The 20,385-nt window shown below is 43.5% G+C and overlaps 2 protein-coding genes across 4 annotated transcripts in view; one reads left to right on the top strand and one right to left on the bottom strand.

The window, feature by feature from the left end:
* KIF24 (kinesin family member 24) overlaps positions 1 to 1,738 on the bottom strand; it is an 89,379-nt gene extending 87,641 nt beyond the window's left edge. For all 3 annotated transcript variants that reach the window (XM_077147902.1, XM_077147903.1, XM_077147904.1), the window contains exon 1: positions 1,493 to 1,738. The gene's annotated coding sequence lies outside the window, so the exon portion shown is untranslated. The remainder of the gene's footprint in view (positions 1 to 1,492) is intronic.
* NUDT2 (nudix hydrolase 2) lies at positions 1,678 to 18,742 on the top strand. The gene is made up of 3 exons (XM_077147924.1): positions 1,678 to 1,995; positions 15,206 to 15,346; positions 18,115 to 18,742. Exons 1-3 carry the CDS (start codon positions 1,908 to 1,910, stop codon positions 18,426 to 18,428), a joined length of 543 nt encoding a protein of 180 aa, XP_077004039.1. The 5' UTR covers positions 1,678 to 1,907; the 3' UTR covers positions 18,429 to 18,742.
* The last annotated feature ends 1,643 nt before the right edge of the window (positions 18,743 to 20,385 follow it).

Here is a 20,385-nt window from a genome sequence, read left to right as displayed (position 1 = left end):
AGGACTGTCCAAGGGTATACAATGAATAGCTAAAAATCTTCATTAGCAACATAATACTAAAAGCTATTAATAAAGAGATTTCTGGCAGCACATTTATGGACTAGACTAAGAAAAATGTAATATTTACATAAAGCCTTTGTACAGTGCTCTGCATAGAATGAATGTTCAATAAATAGTAGCTACTACTTCCAACTGCTAAAAAAATCTGCAGTTTTTGGAACGTTGAGAGTGTGATGGCTACCTAATTTATAGTAGAGCTACAGGAATTCGAATCTAGTTCAACCTTTTGATTTTACAGATGGTAAAAGCGAGACCTGAAGAAACTAAGTGACTTGCAAGGCCACTCACAGTGAATGAGTTAGAGGCAGCCAAGACCAAACTCTGAATCCCAGTCCAGTTTCCACTGAACCTCAGTGTTCAAACTTTCATAGGAATGTAAGGAGAACGCAGCTGCTATAGTTGGTTTCTCCACTATCCTTTTATGATAGTCACCATCAGGCTATGAATTTGAGATAAGCTAGAATCAACAACACCGCAGACTAGAAATACATGGCCTACGAGTTAACAATGAAACAAAAGTCTTGGTAATGCAATTAATTCCATCGTGGACACCTGATGAATGGATAGGTGGCTATCTGAGCAGCTGTTAGGTATGCTGAAGAAGAGAGACTACGAAGGAGAAAATGTTTTAAAATATTCATTTAAGTTTGACAATAGCTGCAGAGGACTAATAAACTAAAAGAAGATAAACTTTCTAGGCCTACACTGACAACAGAATGGTTTGTTTTAAGTAAAGACATCAATCAAGTATTAGGCAAAGAAGACTAATTAAACCACAACGCGGGACAGGTGGAAACAACCAATCCAAAAAAGTTTTTCCCCCTTCACAAAGAGCGTAGAAGCCAACCGGACTTTTCAGACCCTTTTGCATCTAAGATTAGGTGGCCTACGCCTATCCCCACAAAATAAAATAAAACAAGTGGGACCTATAACAGAGCAGGGCATAAAGGGGAATTAAACTTATTTGTTGTCAATTAAATTCAACTTAAATATTTTCTGAAAATCTGCTGTTTGTAAGATAGGAGACATGTTAGCCTTACTTCAAAGACCTTAGAATTATATGGAAAAAGGTAGGAGACTGGTGTTAACGGAAGTACACAAACAGCCCAAACCCGAGAGCTCTAAGAGAGGTTCCAGTCAGGGCTATGGTTTCGAAGGCAAGAGGAGTTGGGACTCAGAAAAGGCTTCAAGAGGGAGGTGGCGTTCGAGAACTTCGTTGAGGAAAAGCGGAGATACAGGGATAAGGGGGTAGGAGAGTGGGTGGGGTTTGGAGAACAGGAGAGGCTAACGCCCGGTTGGCTCACCACCGCCTGGGTCGTCCCGCTCTCGGCGGGCGCCATGCTTATCCTCTCCCGTGGGGCAGATGCCACGGCTCCAGACCCGGCCTGCCCCACCCCGTCCAGGAGCCCGGTTCCCCTCCGCCCTTTCTCACCTTGGGGACTTCCTAACTGCTCCACGGTTAATCCTGCCTAAGGACAGGAAAAGGCAATGCCGACAGAAAAGAGTCCCAAGGCCAGCTAGTTGAGCGTCCTGTCAACTAGAGAGCCTTGGGCGCCCAGGCCGCATCCCCATGGTAACGCCGCCACGCGCCGGTTCGAAAGCCCGCGCCGACTCCCGCGCGCCCGCGGCCCAGCACCGTCCACCAATGAACATCTAAAGGACCTGTTGATGCTCTCCACCTTCTCCCCCAGAAGACCAATCGGGATCGAAGGAAATAGGGGGCGTAACTCTCAATTTCCGTCTTACAACCAATTGTTCTGCTTCAGCGAAGATCTCGCGACATTCTGGGAGAACAGTGTGCCTTGGAGGCGGGTCTAGGAGCCTCTGCTAATTCTATTGGTCGCCCAATGCGCAGCGGCGTCTTCTTGATTGACCGACGTTCTTCGCGAGTCAGTTCCTGGCCGGCTTCTTGCCTTCGGTCTTCCGCTAGTTCGGGTTAGTTGCTTTGGGGGGCTCCTGCTGGGTTTTCGTTCTCTGTGGAGAAACTGTGGCTTGGAGGCTGGAAGCCTGCAACTGACTTATGTCGCGTTTCTGCAGCGTTAGAGGTGAACGCGCCCACCTCCAGGCGGAGCAATGAGACATGGCCCTGTCAGGTCCCAACCGCTTGCAGGGTCTCAGTTTGCCCGTCTGCACAGGAAGGGGCTGGGGGGAATGGCCTTGGTGAGTCTTGCTCGCCCAGAGTAGGGTGGGTCGTTGGAATCTTCGAGTCGAGAGAGGCCCAGCGGCACGGCCACCATCCCTTTCCCTCTCTGAGCCTCAGTTTCACTTTGTTACTCTTCAAACCCCGCCTTCTTTCTTAAAGATATCTTATATAATCTAACTGCTTCGTATATCGAATAGATAATTGTGTGGCAGTTATACCAGAATTTTAAAAGAAAAAGTCACACAACAGTCCCACCATCTAACTTCTTTTTGTTATTGTTGTTGTTTGTCCTGGCTTGATTTAGGCCCTGTGTATTTGTTATATCTTTCGTAGACAAGAAAGAATGAGACCGCTTAAAAATGAACTGAATTCAGTCGAATTGCCAAGTGTAAAGCCATAACATAGAATTGAGGTTAAGAGCCTGGGGTTGGAATCAGCCAGAACTGCGTTTGGATCACTATTTGGACACAACTATCCGTGGAAACTTGGGCAAGTCACTTAAGTAAACGCTCTGAGCCTCAATTCTTTTTGTAGAATGGCAGTGCCTCAGAGGGTTGTTGTGAAAATTAAGTGTAATAATGGAGGTAAGGCATTTGGCACGATGCCTGACAGGTAGTAAGTCCTCAAAAAATGGTAGCTACAATGCCCATAATAGGAACAAGCAAATACACTAGCCAAGAAGGCTATATAATATCTATATAATATCTTACTATAATTGAGTACGAAAAGCTCAAAATTCAACAGTTAAGACAAAAAGGGAATAATGAGTTACCTGAATCTCACTAATAGTTAAAGAAAAGTCGGTTCTTGATTCAACTATCAATAAAAGCTAGGAGCATACCATTAAAATATAACATAAAGGTGCACGGGTGGTTCAGTGGTAGAATGCTCACCTGCCATGCAGCAGACCCTGGTTTGAATCCTGGCCCATGCAGCCCCACCCACCCCATTCCCCCCCCAAAAAACAGAGAATCTTTCTGATGATCTTATATAGAGTTAAGGGTGACACATGTTTTTAGCACGTAATATATCAGACCCTGTATATATATACAATTTATTTTAAGCTCAGCAACAGCCATGAAAAGTAGGTGTTATCCTCATTTTACAAATGAGAAAAATTAGATTCAGAAACATTAAATATCTTACTCTCAGTAAAACAGCTATTAAATTAGCGAGCTAAGTCTTTCTCACTGCAAAGCCAGCCATACTTTTCTGTGCTGTTTCTGACTGAAAGAGGATAACGTGTGGAATAACCAGGTGAACAGACAGGTTGAACCAATAGACTTCCCCAAATAGAAGGGTCTTACACTCCCTGAGGAGGAGAGCTGCCAGAGACAGCTATGGTGGGAGCAAAATCCTTCTCTAGTAGGAAATTTTCACCTTGGGAAATGCAGAGATGTGTTGAGTGATCACTGAACTCTAGACCCTCTTCTGACCACTTACCTGTGGGTAGTCTAACACTTCACCTTGTCCTAAAGAGAAATCATTAGCTTATGTATTCAACCCCTCCTTCGTCTTACTTCTCTTGTACCCAGTCACCCAAACCAAATACCTAAGATTAATATCCACTCTCTCCTTTGGACAATAAAACATCAAATATTGTTGATTTTACCTTTGAAATATCTTTCATATTCATCCCCTCCTCTTTCTCACTACTCTACCATAATATAACTCCACATCACTTGTCATCTGGATTGGTCCAACAAGCTCCTAACTGTTCTCCCTGCTTCCAATCTTTCCGTCTTCTAATTTGTTCGATCCTTTACTGCTAGACTGTCTTTGTGAAATGCCGGTCTGACCACATTACAGCCCTGCCTGAAACCAGCAGCAGGGGGAGGGGTAGGAGGATGGGCAGGGAATAAAACCAGGTCCACCACATGACAGGGTGAGCAGTCTACCACTGAACCACCTGTGCACCCTCCACCTTTATTCTACCTGGTAGACTCCCAGCCATTCTTCACAATCCTTATGAGATATCTCTTGGACCTAAAGATAATCACACCCTTCTCTTTGTTAACTTTCTGTCTTAACTCATATCCCTGTGATGCACAGAGCACACTGTAACTTGTCTGTTTAAATGTCTTCCATTCCCAGTAGGCTTTGAACCCCTAAAAAGCAAAGACTTTGTATCCTTCAGTCCTGTCACACTGCTGGGACACACTCAGGTGTTAGAGGACTGAATGAATCCCTTTGGGTTCTAATATTAGAGTTCCCATGTTTGCTTTCCAGAACTGTACAGCAGATGGCACTAATAGGCTGCTTAACAGATCTCCCCTCACTAGGACTTTTTGTCCCAACCTTGTCTGACTTTGGCCTCACACTAGCAGTCAATATTCCTGTCATTACAGGTGAAATCTCCTGTTTCCTCCCTCAGCCAAATAGCAAAGATAACTCATGATTCAGCAGCTTGGTCTCTGGGAGAAGAAGAAAATGCCAGATGTCCAGGGAAAGGCACAGTTGAGAGTGTTCTTTCTTTGTCTCAGTTTATTCACAGTGATTGGGGGCTTTTTTCTTTTTCTTTTATTTTCTCTTGTTCTACTTTTGTTGCTATTGTTATTGTTGTAACAAGAGAGAACTTATTGCTGGGTGGGTGGTCTCATTTATGCCCATTCCGTCTACAGAAAATAAGGAAATTGGAGACTTGGGGAAAGACCATTAAGCTGTGGGAGATGAGGGAAAGCCAAGGAGTCACATAGAGCTCTGGTGAGCAGACAGACTTAGACGTGGATTTTCTCCTCACTGTGCAGTGGCCTGGAAAACTTCCTGGACATCAGAACCCTAAGTTAGATGCTTGTATGTGTGTCCGAGGATGACGTCAAGGCTGTTCCCATCCCCTGTGCTTGGGAATCCCCAGGCTACTTGGGGGTGGCTTCGAACATAGGGTTTTGGGTTCCTGCATCCCAGAAAAGAGGAGCGAGGCATTGAAATTTATCAGATAAGCAAAGTTTAAAGGCCCTAGATTACAGTTTACACTTCCATGGCCTTTGCGCATCAGGACCTTCATCTACTGTCTCTCATCCCCTTCACACCGCAAGCAAACTTGTTCTGTGGTTAGGATCCTAGCCAGACATTTTTTTTTTTTTAATTTTTTTTTTATTAATCAAAAAAAAGAAAAGAAATTAACACAACATTTAGAAATCATTCCATTCTACACATGCACTCAGTAATTCTTAGTATCATCACATAGACGTATGATCATCATTTCTTAGTACATTTGCATCGATTTAGGAAAAGAACTAGCAAAACAGCAGAAAAAGATAAAGAATGTTAATATAGAGAAGATAATTAAAATAATAATACTAATAAAAAATATATATATATAAAAAGGAAAAAGAAAAAACAAAAACAAAAGATACAAACAAACAAACAAAAAACTATATTTCAGGTGCAGCTTCATTCAGTGTTCCAACATAGTTACATTACACTTAGGTATTATTGTGCTGTCCATTTTTGAGTTTTTGTATCTAGTCCTGTTGCAGTCTGTATCCCTTCAGCTCCAATTACCCATTATCTTACCCTGTTTCTAACTCCTGCTGGTCTCTGTTACCAATGATATATTCCAAGCTGATTCTCGAATGTCGGTTCACATCAGTGGGACCATACAGTATTTGTCCTTTAGTTCTTGGCTAGACTCACTCAGCATAATGTTCTCTAGGTCCATCCATGTTATTACATGCTTCATAAGTTTAGTCTGTCTTAAAGCTACATAATATTCCATCGTAGGTATACGCCACAATTTGTATAGCCACTCGTCTGTTGATGGACATTTTGGCTGTTTCCATCTCTTTGCAATTGTAGATAATGCTGCTATAAACACTGGTGTGCAAATGTCCGTCTGTGTCTTTGCCTTAAGTCCTTTGAGTAGATACCTAGCAGTGGTATTGCTGGGTCGTAATCCATTCTGCCAGTCTATGTCTTTTGATTGGGAAATTCAGTCCATTAACTTTTAGTGTTATTACTGTTTGGATAATATTTTCCTCTACCATTTTGGCTTTTGTATTATATATATCATATCTGATTTTCTTTCTTTCTGCACTTTACTCCATACCTCTCTCTTCTGTCTTTTCGTATCTGACTCTAGTGCTCCCTTTAGTATTTCTTGCAGAGCTGGTCTCTTGGTCACAAATTCTCTCAGTGACTTTTTGTCTATAAATGTTTTAATTTCTCCTTCATTTTTGAAGGACAATTTTGCTGGATATAGAAGTCTTGGTTGGCAGTTTTTCTCTTTTAGTAATTTAAATATATCATCCCACTGTCTTCTAGCTTCCATGGTTTCTGCTGAGAAATCTACACATAGTCTTATTGGGTTTCCCTTGTATGTGATGGATTGTTTTTCTCTTGCTGCTTTCAAGATCCTCTCTTTCTCTTTGACCTCTGACATTCTAACTAGTAAGTGTCTTGGAGAACGCCTATTTGGGTCTATTCTCTTTGGGGTGCGCTGCACTTCTTGGATCTGTAAATTTAGGTCTTTCATAAGAGTTGGGAAATTTTCAGTGATAATTTCTTCCATTAGTTTTTCTCCTCCTTTTCCCTTCTCTTCTCCTTCTGGCACACCCACAACACGTATATTTGTGCGCTTCATATTCACATTCAGTTCCCTGATCCCCTGATCAAGTTTTTCCATTCTTTTCCCTATAGTTTCTGTTTCTTTTTGGAATTCAGATGTTCCATCCTCCAGTTCACTAATTGTAGCTTCTGTCTCTTTAGATCTACCATTGTAGGTATCCATTATTTTTTCCATTTTTTCTTCTTTGTCCTTCACTCCCATAAGTTCTGTGATTTGTTTTTTCAGATTTTCTGTTTCTTCTTTTTGTTCAGCCCATGTCTTCTTCATGTCCTCCCTCAATTTATTGATTTGGTTTTTGAAGAGTTTTTCCATTTCTGTTCGTATATTCAGCATTAGTTGTCTCAGCTCCTGTATCTCATTTGAACTATTGGTTTGTTCCTTTGACTGGGGCATATCTTCAATTTTCCGAGCGTCATCCATTATTTTCTGCTGGTGTCTGGGCATTTGATCAGATTTCCCTGGGTGTGGGACCCGGCTGGTTGAAAGGTTTTTCTGTGAAATCTCTGGGCTCTGTTTTTCTTTTCCTGCCCAGTAGGTGGCGCTCGTGGTGCTCGTCTGTCTGCGGGTCCCACCAGTAAAAGATGCTGTGGTTCCTTTAACTTGCCAATCCGAATCTCGCAGTCGGCCCGGGAAACCACGTGGAGGGGAGGTCACTGGCCGCCGCGGCTTGGGGGAGTGCCGGTCTAAATTGCCCAGCTGGCCCGAGAAGCCAAGTGTGGCGGGAGGGCCCCGCTATCCAACGTTCCCAGTCAGACCGGGGAGCCACGTGCGTGGAGGGGACCCCAGTCGCCAGCCGCCCCGGCCGGGAAAACGTGCGCCCCTCGGGTATCTCACCGCAGCAGATTCTCCCTGCCCGTTCAGCTGTTCCAGAATGGGGTACGCTGTCTTTTTGGTCTCTGTCGTGGCTCCGGGAGCTGTTTCATATTGTTTCTGTTTCTTTAGTTGCTGTTCTGGAGGAGGAACTAAGACCCGCGCGTCTTACTAAGCCGCCATCTTCTCCCTGAACCCAAACTAACTCTCCAGACATTTTTTTTTAATCTCCATTTGAATATAGATTAAATAATGTGAATTTTGGAATTGGAAGTAATTTTAGAAGTTATTTGTGTGACCTCTCTAGGCCATTTGTGCTCTAAGACCTTGGGTTTCATGGTGAGCAGAACTATAAAAGGGAAAATACACCAACTTTGGAGTTAGACATACTTGGATTAGAACCCCAGTTCGTCTCTTTACATACCAGTATGCTCCTGAGTCAGTGCTTTAATCATTCTGAATCTCAGTTTCTTCACCATAAACTGGAGCTAATAAAGTTTATCTTGAAGGGTCATTGTGCACATTAGAAATGGTACATGTAAAGAACCTGACACAGTGTAGACACTTAATAATTGATAACATGGAAACATGGAACACTGTTCCTGCTAAAGGGGTTTTAAACTATGGGGAATAAGTTGGGGGAAGAGATTTGAAGAGCTCTTTCTATATATAAAGGCATTTTTATGCGTATTTTGGAGGTTGAGCTATGATTTCAATAACACTCATTAATTTGATGAAAACATTGGAGCACAACACATCTGTATAGCCATTTATCTGGGAATTCTTTTTTGGCATCTAGGTCCTGAACACCTAGGCTGTGAGGAAATTGTATATAGAGAGAAAGCCAAGAGAACTTTTCCTTAGCTTCTGGAACCTTCTGATGACATTGAGGTTTTTTTGTTCAAGTTTTTTCTAACCATCTCAGGCACTTTGCCACTTTTCCAAAGTGTGAATTGCCTGCTGTCAGCTTGGCATTCTCACCTCCAGCAACCCTGATGGAGGCATATTTGCATATTGGATACTGTGTATTTAACCCCCTGAGGTTTAAATCCACTTGGAGTCCATGTGCGAAAGCTGACTACTTTGAAACCCCAGAATAGTTTCTGCTCAAAGTTTCCAGAAAAGCAGAAAACTCCCAACAATAGCTCCATTGACTTTTATGTAAATGGCACTCTTCATGAAAACACTGGGCTTTTTCCCAGGGCCCCAGAACATACCCTTAGCATTTCTTTGAGTAGGAGGTAGGGAGAGAGTTCTGCTGAGTGGATAAACATCTGTTGAGAGCTGCTGTGCTGCGCCCCAAGGAGAAAGACTATATAGTTGGGTTCTTCCCTGACAAAGGCACAGAGGTTTAGCATTCTAGGTATACGGACTTGTGGTGAGTTGTACTGTGTCAATTTAGCTAAGTGTAGGAACTATGTTACCCAGGATTCCCTTCCTATATGGTTCCTTGTTAGGGCTGACACAAGGGAATTTTGAGCAAGATTTGGAAAGCTGACATGAAATAGTAGTCAATTTTTACATGGTGAAGGACTGAGTGGGACACCAGGTACAGATCATGCTGTCTCATCTTCTTCACAAAGGATAGTACCCAGGCCTGTAGCTCCCCACCTTCTGCTGAATATCGTCTTTCAACTCCTGAGTCCTGGGCCATTGAGCTCTGAGGCTAAGCAAGGGCTCTAGATTCTCCTGCAGGTCACCCATGTTAATGAGCTTGGAGGCAGTGAGAGGAAGTCACATCAGTTTGTCCCCATGAGTTCCAGTTGTCCTCATAAGTTCCAGTTTGTTCTTACAGGTTCCAGTTTGTCCTTGTTTTCCTCCACTTCTCATCCAGCTTTCCTTCCCAAGGGCTGGCCTGACGGACCTGTAGAGATTTCAGACCCAACATCAGATGCGGAGGCAACAGCATTGCATGGATTTCTCCCGCAGTTTCTTTAATTGCATACGGTCTGTTCTAGTTTGCTAGCTGCCGGAATGCAACACACCAGAGACGGATTGGCTTTTAATAAAAGGGGATTTATTTTGTTGGTTCTTCAGAGGAAAGGCAGCTAACTTTCCACTGAGGTTCTTTCTTATGTGGAAGGCACAGGATGGTCTCTGCTGGTCTTCTTTCCAGGCCCCTGGGTTCCAACAACTTTCCCCGGGGTGACTTCTTTCTGCATCTCCAAAGGCCTGGGCTGAGCTGCTAGTGCTGAGATGAGGAATGCCGAGCTGCTAGGCTGTGCTACATTGCGATCTCTCATTTAAGCACCAGCCAATTAAGTCAAACGTCACTCATTGCAGCAGACACGCCTCCTAGCCGACTGCAGATATAATTGGCAACAGATGAGGTTCACCTACCCTTGGCTTATGTCCGCAGCAACAAGATTAGGTATGCTCACCTGGCCAAGTTGACAACTGAATCTAACTAACACACGGTCTTAACCTTATAATAAGTCCTTATTTTCTTTTGCTCATAGTGTTCTGCTTCTCTAATCAAACCCTTGAACAAAAGAATTCTGTTCAAGACATGTAAGATCCACCAGCCAGGAAGGCCTCATAGAGTTGCTTTTGAAAAATATGAGTAGGGGGGTTGCCAAGTGCGTGTGCATGGGAGAGAAAGGTGGAGGAAACAGTTTAGATAGATCATGGCTGGTCGGCGCTAAGAAATTGAAAGGGCAATGAGAAATTCTGTCTTTCTAGAACTATCTACTCCATGAGACCAGAGCATAGGTAGAAAGTGAGCGCCTGGGGTGCACAGGTAGTTCACTTGTAGAATTCTCACCTGCCATCCAGGAGACCCCTGTATGATTCCTAGCCCATGCACCAAGAAACTTTGTGAGCAGAATTCCCTATGCTATATCACATATCTGCCTCTATGTGGGTGTTGTATCTATGGATATAAAAATACATATATGTAGGGAGGCAAAAAAGTAAATAAAGAAAGTGAGCACCTGGTCCTGCCTCTTAATGGTAACTCTTCTGGTCTCGTTGAAATGAACAGTTGACTGGTCTTCTTAGATGTAGTCACCCCTGCACATTGGCCTCCACTGAGATACATCTTTGCTAGGTGCTCCTTTGTCACTACCCTAAGCCCCATAGGAAAATATTGGCCTGCCCCCCTCATTCCAGTGGCTCCAGGAGGTCACCTTTGCAGCCATCTTGGCTATCCCATCCTGTATTAGTGGTGGTAGTGGTGTTGGAGGAATGCTCTGGGCCTTCCTGTCTTAAAAAGGACACTGCCCTATCATCTCGGGTCTCGAGGCTTACGTAGGGGTTCTAATGTTCATTCCATTGGGCTCAACCCAAGGCAGAAGCAAGGTGCCTGACATCTCTGCAGCTTTTAAGCATCGTTAAAAGGACAGCGGCATAATATCAGCTACCTGTTTCTTCCTGTGCTGTAAGTTAATTTGAAAACTTTTTCGCCAGTTCTGTACTGAGAGGGTACTTCCTTCTAGCTTTCAGAATAGATAAAGTTCTCAGCATAAATAGTACAGGAAACTAAAACACTATGTTTAATAAAAGCTTGCTGCATGATGAACACACAGAGGTATGAAAATACCGTGAATGACTATACACTTTGGATGATTATATCTTAATAAAAAATCATTGAAAAAAAAAAAGCTTGCTGCACTTTACATATACATTTTTTAAAAAGACTCAAACAGGATCGCATTATACATACTATTCTGAACCATGCTTTTTTCACTTAATGTGTCTAAAAATAATTTTTTAAACAGCATATTTGGCTCTACCTCATGTTTTTAAATGGTTTTGAAATATTCCATCATACAGATATACAGTACTTTATTTAACCATTACCCTATTAATAGATACTTGTTTCTGCCTTTTTTTTCTTTTTTTTATTGCAAACAAGGTTGTAGTGCCCATCCTTATGTGTATATCTATGATGGTTAGGTTCTGGTTTCAACTTGGCCATATGATGGTGCCTATTTGTCTGGTCAGGCAAGCACTGGCCTAACCGTTAGTGGAAAGATTTTTTGTGGCTAGTTGATAAACCAGAAGGCTGGTTTATTATATCATCAGTCAGTTGATTGCAGCTGTGGCTGATTACATCTAGATCAACTAAGGGCTTGTCTCCTGCAAACAAGATAATTCTTAGATTTGATTCAATTGGTTGAAGACTTTTAAGGGGGAAGAGAATTTTCACTGCTTCCTCAGCTAGCTAGCCTCTCCTGTGGAGTTTGTCAAGACCTTTCATGAGAGTTGCCAGCCTCTCAGCCTGCCCTATGGATTTGGGCCTCTGGCATTTCCACGGTTGTGTGAGACACTTCTATAAAATCTCATATTTGTAGATGTCTCCTGTTGGTTCTGTTTCTCTAGAGAATCCTGACTAACACAGTATCTGAAACATGTATTTCTTGTAAGTGGTAAATGAAAGCAAGGGGTAAGGGGTATGGTATGTATAACTTTTTTTCCTCTTATCATTTTATTTCTTTTTCTTTTGTCTTTTTATTTCTTTTTCTAAATCGATGCAAATGTTCTAAGAAATGATGAATATGCAACTATGTGATGATATTAAGATTACTGATTATATATGTAGAATGGAATGATATCGTATTGTTTTGTTTGTTGTAATTTTTTAATTAATAAAATATGTATATATATAAAAGAAATACCAAAGTTAAAAAAAAAACATGTATTTCTGTATGCGAGTGCCTGGAAGTGGAACTGCTGGGTCTAAGGGAATGTGCATTTCGTATTTTGATAATTACCAAACTGTCCTCCTAAGAGGTTATGCTAACTTTCTCTTCCACCATTGGCACATGAGAGCACAAACCATTTCCAAAACCCTCTTTGAGATTGTTTCCAACATTGATCACTCTTGTTACCAGCTTCAGCAATTTGGAAAGGTTGTACGTGGTGTTGGGTGTTTGTTTTTGATGAAGAATGGCACCTTCCCTGGAGTAACATTACCATCTGTTGGCAGTCCTGAGAATTGCCCTGGAAAGGCAAATCAGTTTAGGGTTGATTTTATGCCTCTGACAGAAGCAAGTTCACCGTGATTGAGCACCAACATGGAAAGCAAGCAGCACCTACTCCAGCAGCCCTCTCTGCATCAGCTCTGCTGTCCCTGAGCACCAGCTCCTTCCTTGACCTGGAAATTCCACTAACAAGGCCCTGCTGACTTGGGCCTTGTCTGACCTGGGCCACTCCCCAAGGCCTTCACTGCATTTGAGATACATTGCTTCTTTCATTTCTACGATCCCATCTCAGGATTTTTGCCCATATTGTTCCCTCTTCCTTGAGCATGTTTTCTCCCCTGCTTCCCTTTGCCTTCTTACCTCTTACTCGTTCTTTACTTCTCTGCTTAAACATCCCTTCTTCTAGGAGGCTTTCCTTGATCTCTCAGATGGGTCACATTACTTGTCACACTCTTCCTTTGTAGCACATAACTTATTAGCAGTTATTTGTTTATTTGCTTCATTATTTGATTAAAGTTTCCCTCTTCAACTAAGGTATAATCTACAGAAGGGCAAGGGGCTAGCATAGTGCTTGGTATTTAGTAGATGCTCATTAAATACTTGCTGAATGAATGATATTTTATTTAGCAGGGCCTTACATAAAATATCTTGAATGTTTTTTGTTACCTTGATTACATGTCTCCTTCAGATGATAACTTTTTTTTTCACTTGTGTAGATAGCCTTAATTTTATCCCTTTTCTTCTTTTGTGGTTGACTGTGTTCTGAAATGGAAAAATCTTTATTGAATTGCTGATTATAGAACTAATAAAGGTTCTTTGTAAGATTCCAAACAATACAGAAATATATGGTGTAGAAAATGAAAGTCTCCCTATAATCTCATCGTCTAGAAATCACTGTTAATATTGTATATCCTTCCAGACAGTTTTCTATGCATGTGGAAATTTTCTGAATGGTAATTATGTACCAGGTGCCTTTCTAAGTACTTTAAAGAATTAAATCATGAAATTCTCACAGAAGCCTGATGGGGTAACACAATTAATAAATAGCAGAGCTAGAGCTTAACCCCAGGCTCCAGGTTCACATTCTTGACCACTGTCCTAGTTTGCTTTTGGTGGGGTAGGAGAGAGACTTTCTATTGTCTACCCTTATGTACTTTGAATTTTGAACCATGTGAATATGTAACTTTAAAAAAACATGGTGTTCTAGTTTGCTAGCTGCCAGAGATTATGATCTACCAGAAACAGAACAGCTTTTTAAAATGGGAATTTACTAAGTTGCAAGTTTATAGTTCTAAGGCCATGGAAATGCCCAAATTATGGCCAGGCTATGAAAATGCCCAAATTAAGGCACTGTTCTAGTTTGCTAGCTGCCGGAATGCAACACACCAGAGATGGATTGGCTTTTAATAAAAGGGGATTTATTTTGTTGGTTCTTCAGAGGAAAGGCAGCTAACTTTCCACTGAGGTTCCTTCTTACGTGGAAGGCACAGGATGGTCTCTGCTGGTCTTCTCTCCAGGCCCCTGGGTTCCAGCAACTTTCCCCGGGGTGACTTCTTTCTGCATCTCCAAAGGCCTGGGCTGAGCTGCTAGTGCTGAGAGGAGGAATGCTGAGCTGCTTAGCAGTGCTACGTTGCAATCTCTCATTTAAGCACCAGCCAATTAAGTCAAACATCACTCATTGCAGCAGACACGCCTCCTAGCTGACTGCAGATGTAATTGGCAACAGATGAGGTTCACGTACCACTGGCTTATGTCGGCAGCAACAAGACTAGGTATGCTCACCTGGCCAAGTTGACAACTGAATCTAACTAACACAGGCACCAACAAGAAATTACCTTCACTCAAGAAAGGCCGATGCAGATTGAGGTTTCTCTCAGCTGGAAGGGCACATGGCAAAGTCTGCTAGCTTTCTCTCCCAGCTTCTTGTTTCTTGAAGCTCCCTTGGGGGTTTTTTCCCTTTTTCATCTCCAAAGGTCTCTGGCTGTGTGGGCTCTAAAACTTTTTCCAAAATGATTCCCTCTTAAAGAGTTCCCTAAGCCACTGCACCTTGAATGGGTAGAGGCATTTCTATGGAAACAATAAAAAAGAAACCACCCAGCAATATTGGATGAGAATTAAAGAACATGGTTTTTCTGGGGTACACAACAGATTCAAACGGCACACATGGATAAAATAATAAACTAAAAATGTCAGCAACAAAAGAGTTTTCAGAGCACCAAGCTAACCTCCCTAGGGTGATGATTCCTTTGGGGTATAAGGAACCACGCTGTTAGGGTCTTTTTGCTCCATGGACTCGGGCTGGAGACTGGGGGAAATGGATAATGGGTTGATGATAATACTTGTACTGCATCTCTTCAATTCCCAGCATCTCCCCTGTTTCAGTAGGTTTGCTTCTGAGGATCTCCAGTCTCTTAACAAATACACACCAGCCCTGTGTTTATAGCAAGAAGACCTGGAGGAAGTGGGATAGAGACTGCATTGAAGGTAGAGGCCAGAGTCCTACAATTACACACAAAGTCTGTCTCTCACTCCTCAGTGCTCCCTGTTAGGTCTCGTCATGCTGCCAGTTTTTGTGGATGATGAAATCTCTGTTAGCTAGTCTGTGATACTCCGCACCAGGGTGTTGCACATACCCCTACCCCCCAGTATGGACCTTATTGTTTTGTGTAACTTTCCAATGTCCACATATTCTTTGTTAGGTCCTTAGGTGGACCATGGCCCTGAGAGCATGTGGTTTGATCGTCTTTCGAAGATGCCTCATTCCCAGATTAGACAACAGTGCAATTGAGTTTCTACTGCTGCAGGCATCTGATGGCATTCATCACTGGACTCCTCCCAAAGGTATGAGAAAACCACCGGGCCAGGTACTTCATAAGGCTTACTTCCCTGTGACTGTGGAGTAAGGGAATGGGGAGCAGCCCTTGATTCTTGCTAGATAAAAGGTCTGCAGGCCAGGCCATGGCAGCACTGGAAATAGCAACCTGTGACTGAATTCCAAGATATAAGCAGAAGTAGAAGCCGCACCTGGTTAATTTTTATTTTTATTTTTTATTTTTTTGTGATGCTGTATAGTGAGAGTCACATTTCATTCTTTTTCCATGTGAATATCCCATTATTGCAGCACCATTTGTTGAATTTTGTTTGTTTATTTGTTTTTCCTTTCTTTGTTTTGCTTGTTTGTTTGTTTTGGGAAGTGTATGGGCTGATCACCTGGTTATTTTGAGAGCAACATTCATCAGAACACCAGCCTCTATGATGAAAGGCTGGGTAAGAGAAAGGCACTGGGCTGGGAATCAGCACCCTTGGGGCCAATTCCTAACTGCATTATATTCCTATTTCTCTGGACTTTGAGTTTTCCATCTGTCATATAAGGGTTTGAACTGGAAAACCTTAAATTTTCTTCCAGGTCTAAACAGCTATGACTTTACTTAATCAGGTTCCTCTGACTCCCAGTTGAATGTCATCACTAGATTTCTTTTTTCTATCACTAGATTTTTCTGTTGAACTTGTTGCTAAATGCACAGAGGGTACAGCTTCTCTCTCCAGTGTTCCTGAGTATAGTTATGTCTTGAGTTGTGAGCACAGAGAAGGTGGATTCCCTGATCATAGATTCATTTGTAAACTGTGGCAGGAGTGAAGGAGTGAGGGGAAGAGAAGGCCGCTCTCAGACCAGGAGGTTTTAAGAATTGTGGAGGCCTTGGGATTGCAGCATGACCAGCACCCAAGGTGGAGTTGACCAAGCCTCTTTCTGGCAGAACAGTGAAGATTTAGACCAGGCCAAGATCTGTTTGTAAGCTGGCTGGTCCCACTTGTAAAAGTAAGAAAATTGTGGTTAGATGGTCTTGAAAGAGAAGCCAGGCTTCACAGAGAGAAATGCTAAAAAGGAGCCATCTGTGGCTGAGGCCGTTGGGATGTTCCCAATAGGTAGTGACAGGCTGTGGGTCTGACTCCTGCTAGAGTAAGAAGCCAGCATGGACAACCCCCATATGGAAGAGAGCAGGGAGTTTAAAAGGGAGTCCGATGAGGAAGGGGTGGACAAAAATCCAGGATTGGAGGAAAACAAGGAAATGGAAACAAGAAATAAATACTTTTTGTACATTTGAATTGTATTGGGGAGAAGCACAGTGAAAAAAAATGGACAGTGTCACAGATACTATGAATAGGAATATTCACACTTGTCTCCTGATCACCATAAGTCACACTGCATGGTACCTCTCACTAAAAGATGTCAAAGAACCTCTCCTGATCTTTTTCTGCTTGGGCCTGAGGAGAAATTACACTGTTAATATTAATGGGCCTGAATAGATGCAGCTGGTAGAGGTGTGATCAGAGACCCCTACAAACATCTGAGGGGAGGTAGGACTGACTTTATTACCACCAGCATCCTTCCCACCTCCCTTTCCTATACATTGCCTGCCTGTTTTTCTGTGCGTGGCTATACAAGGTACGATACAGAGAAAATTCCCCAGAAGCCATGAGCCTCATGTTTTTTGAGTGTTAAGATATTACATGTTTTCAGTGGGAACTGTGTAGCAGCAGCTGACTCAAGGCACTGCTATGAGGGTCCCTGAAAGGAGGACGGTAGGGTGTAGCCCGATCACTGAACCAGGGAGCTAATAGTTTCTGCTCCCCATGAGCTCCTGAACCAGGAGCCACACATACACACACACACATTCCCTGCCCCCCAAGCAATTTGCTGAGACCATGTGTAGGCAGGAGCTGCAGATGAGCTACAGATGAGCTGCAGTGCAACCCATGTGCAGGGGCTCTTGGCCTGACCTGGTCAGACCCTTCCCAATTCTACTTGGCCCCTCTGGGCAAGCTGAGAATGTGCAGGGAAGGCCTGGAGGCAAAGCTGAAGGCTGCTCCTAGTCTGCAGAGCTTCAAATTCTCCTACAACAGTTTCTTGGCAGCTCTCTATGTGGGTTCGGATCTTGCCAACACATTTTCTTAGAACTGGTTCTCATCTTGTCTTAGTCTAAGTTCCCATCAGGACTTTCCCTATGAAACTGAAATCTGCCCTTACTCAGTTAGAAAGATGAAAACAATTTGGGAAAAGCCTTGACAGCTAGTTGGAAACGATGTGTGGTACTGCAATGCAGAGTTTCAAGCCTCTATTGATTCGGGACTTCTGGGTCCAATTGCAGACAGTGTTAACTCCTCACTGTGGATTGTAGGTGAAGTACTCCCTCTTCAGCTGGGGACTAAGAAGGGACTGCCTCTCCCTGAGAAAATGACCTTGAAGTTTCCAAGGGAAAAGTGGTCCCTGAGGACATGAAATGAAAAGAGCTCCAAAGTATAAAAAAGCAGAAGTCTCAGGGAAGCCATCTCTCTTGCCATCAAAGAACAGTATTCAAAACCAGATTTGCAAAACACTTTTCACTATCTGCAGAGAAAATGGGATAGGGAAGAGAGCTTGCCCAGACCTTGCAGAACTAAGCACTATCTAACTTGCACCTGCTTTGCAGGCATTTTAGGATGTTGCAAATTTCCAGGGTTCCTTTAGCCTAGGAACACCTGGAAAAGTCATTGAAAACCCCATATATCTAACCTGGGAAATACAGTATGGGGGACTCTTGAAGATTTTCTCCTCCTTTTCCTCTGACCAGGCCATGTGGAACCAGGAGAGAAGGACTTGGAAGCAGCCCTGAGGGAGACTCGGGAGGAAGCAGGTATAGAAGCAGGCCAACTGACCGTCATTGAGGGGTTCAGAAAGGAGCTCAATTATATGGCCAGGGAGAAGCCTAAAACAGTCATCTACTTGCTGGCAGAGGTGGACTATGACGTGGAGATCCGCCTCTCCCATGAGCACCAAGCCTACCGCTGGCTGAGTCTGGATGAGGCCTGCCAGTTGGCTCAGTTCAAGCAGATGAAGGAAGCACTCCAAGAAGGACACCAGTTTCTCTGTTCCACAGCAGCCTGAGCTGACGGGAGCCAGATTCATTTGGCTTGTCCTGGATCAGCCTCGGTGGGATCCTTGAGGGCCTTCTGAAATGAGTCCACCCTTCAGTTTGGGGGAAGGTTGTGCTGGTCTTTGGTTCATCCCAGCAAAGAACAGATAAATTAGTGAAATTAGCTGACAGCGCTCAGATAAGAACAAGCAAAAATCTCAGCTGGATGGAAAGGGCTAAAATTTTTTAAAAGGCCAGATCCAGTGAATCATCCTTGTAGTTTATAAATAAACAACAAGCAGCTTATCTGTCCTTCTAACCTGTTGTCTTTGTTTATTTCTTGGAAAACTGAAGTGAATCAGAGTTCTGACCTTAGCCAGAGGAAATCCTGTGCCCATACGCTATACCACAGAGAAACTATAGGCCAGGGAGTCAGAGTGGGAGAAACCTAGCACTACCAAAGTGGCTCTTCCTGCCCATGGAATCCCAAGCACTCTCACTCCACCCCTACCAGTTTCCCTAAGACTTTGTAACCTGTAGATGGACAGGATTTCCAAGCAAGTGGGACTGGAGGGCAGGACTCAGGTCTGCTCTACTCACTGACCTATCTCCCCAGCACCGGGCACATGCAGAACATGTTGGAGATGTCCAGGAAAAGTACCTTAAATAATAGAAACTAAAGGAACTTCGGGCTTCCCTGGTCATACAGGGAAGAGAAAGAACAGACAATTTGGACCACACAATCAGTGGCACATATATTCCAGGCCCTCAGCCCAGGCCTCCCTCTGAGAATGTGATAGGCCTGCATGACTGAGGTCCCGGGGAAGGAGGCAGGCCCAGGCCTGGCCAGGGGGTGGGGGGTGGGGGGGCTGGGGGTTGCTCTGCCTGGGCTACCCAGCAGCAGCCATGAGGCCACACCTGTTCATTCCTCAACTTCAGCTGCCTTCCCCACCTTCAACCCTCACCTTTGGTATTTTCTCCCATCTCACCTACTCCCTCTCTCCACTACTCTACTCTAAGGTCCCCAGGCACAAGAGTGCTGTCTCAGCCCTCTTTTCCTTGTTACTAGGGCTCAGGGAACATGGCGGCAGGTGTTAGATCCTACAGCCTTTCCAGAAGCTGTTAGCAGCTGGGTTCATGTGGATTTTATTAGAGGGTTGTTACAGAATGAAGTACAGAAGATTGGATGGGAAGGGGCATTGGCAGAGGTCATCCTGGATTACTGGAGTCAAGCACACCCACCCCCAGAAGGAGAGATCCAGGTCTTAAGCAGGCTTCCAGATGTTTTCAGTCACTGGTTCTTCGTGCAGACAGGGCAAAAATACTAGTGAACAGGATCTTGGAGCACAGCCAGAGACCTGAATGGTTTTGTTCCTCACCCTTCTGAGCAGTGCTCTCAGAAGGAAGCCTGCTGCAGGAAGTTTTTGAAGCTTAATGTTCTCTTTCTAAGCCAAAAGGGACCACATCCTACTGATTTAATAAATGCCTGCTGGGCAGTGGTGCCAAACCACAGACTAACTGCCTCCTAACAAGAGCTGGCCAGCCCTGTGCTCTCAGAAAGGGAGGCTGTGGAATCTCAAGAGGCTAAAATCTCATATGTCAAAGTTGGAAGGGGGTGCATGGGTAGAATGCTTACCTGCCATGTGGGAGACCCAGGTTCGATTCCCAGCACATGCAACAACAACCAAAAAAAGGTGGAAGGAACGTAGAAAATGATCTGATTTTGCTGCTTACTTTCATACCAGGGGGAATTGAAGCTTAAAAAACAAGTTACCTTTTTTTTCTTGTTACTTCTTTTTCCAGAGTGATGCAAATGTTCTAAAAATGGTCGTGGTGAAGAATACACAACTATGTGATGATATTGTGAGCCACTAAGTGTATAATATGGTTGGACTTGTACGTGTGTGGACATTTTTCAATATCTTTTTTTTTTTTTTTTTTGCATGGGCAGGCACTGGGAACCGAACCCGGGTCTCCAGCATTGTAGGT

Source organism: Tamandua tetradactyla, chromosome 2 (assembly GCF_023851605.1).
Source record: "Tamandua tetradactyla isolate mTamTet1 chromosome 2, mTamTet1.pri, whole genome shotgun sequence".
Classification (NCBI taxonomy): domain Eukaryota; kingdom Metazoa; phylum Chordata; class Mammalia; order Pilosa; family Myrmecophagidae; genus Tamandua; species Tamandua tetradactyla.
The sequence above is the reverse complement of the archived record's forward strand: the minus strand, read 5'-3'. Positions and strand labels throughout refer to the sequence as shown.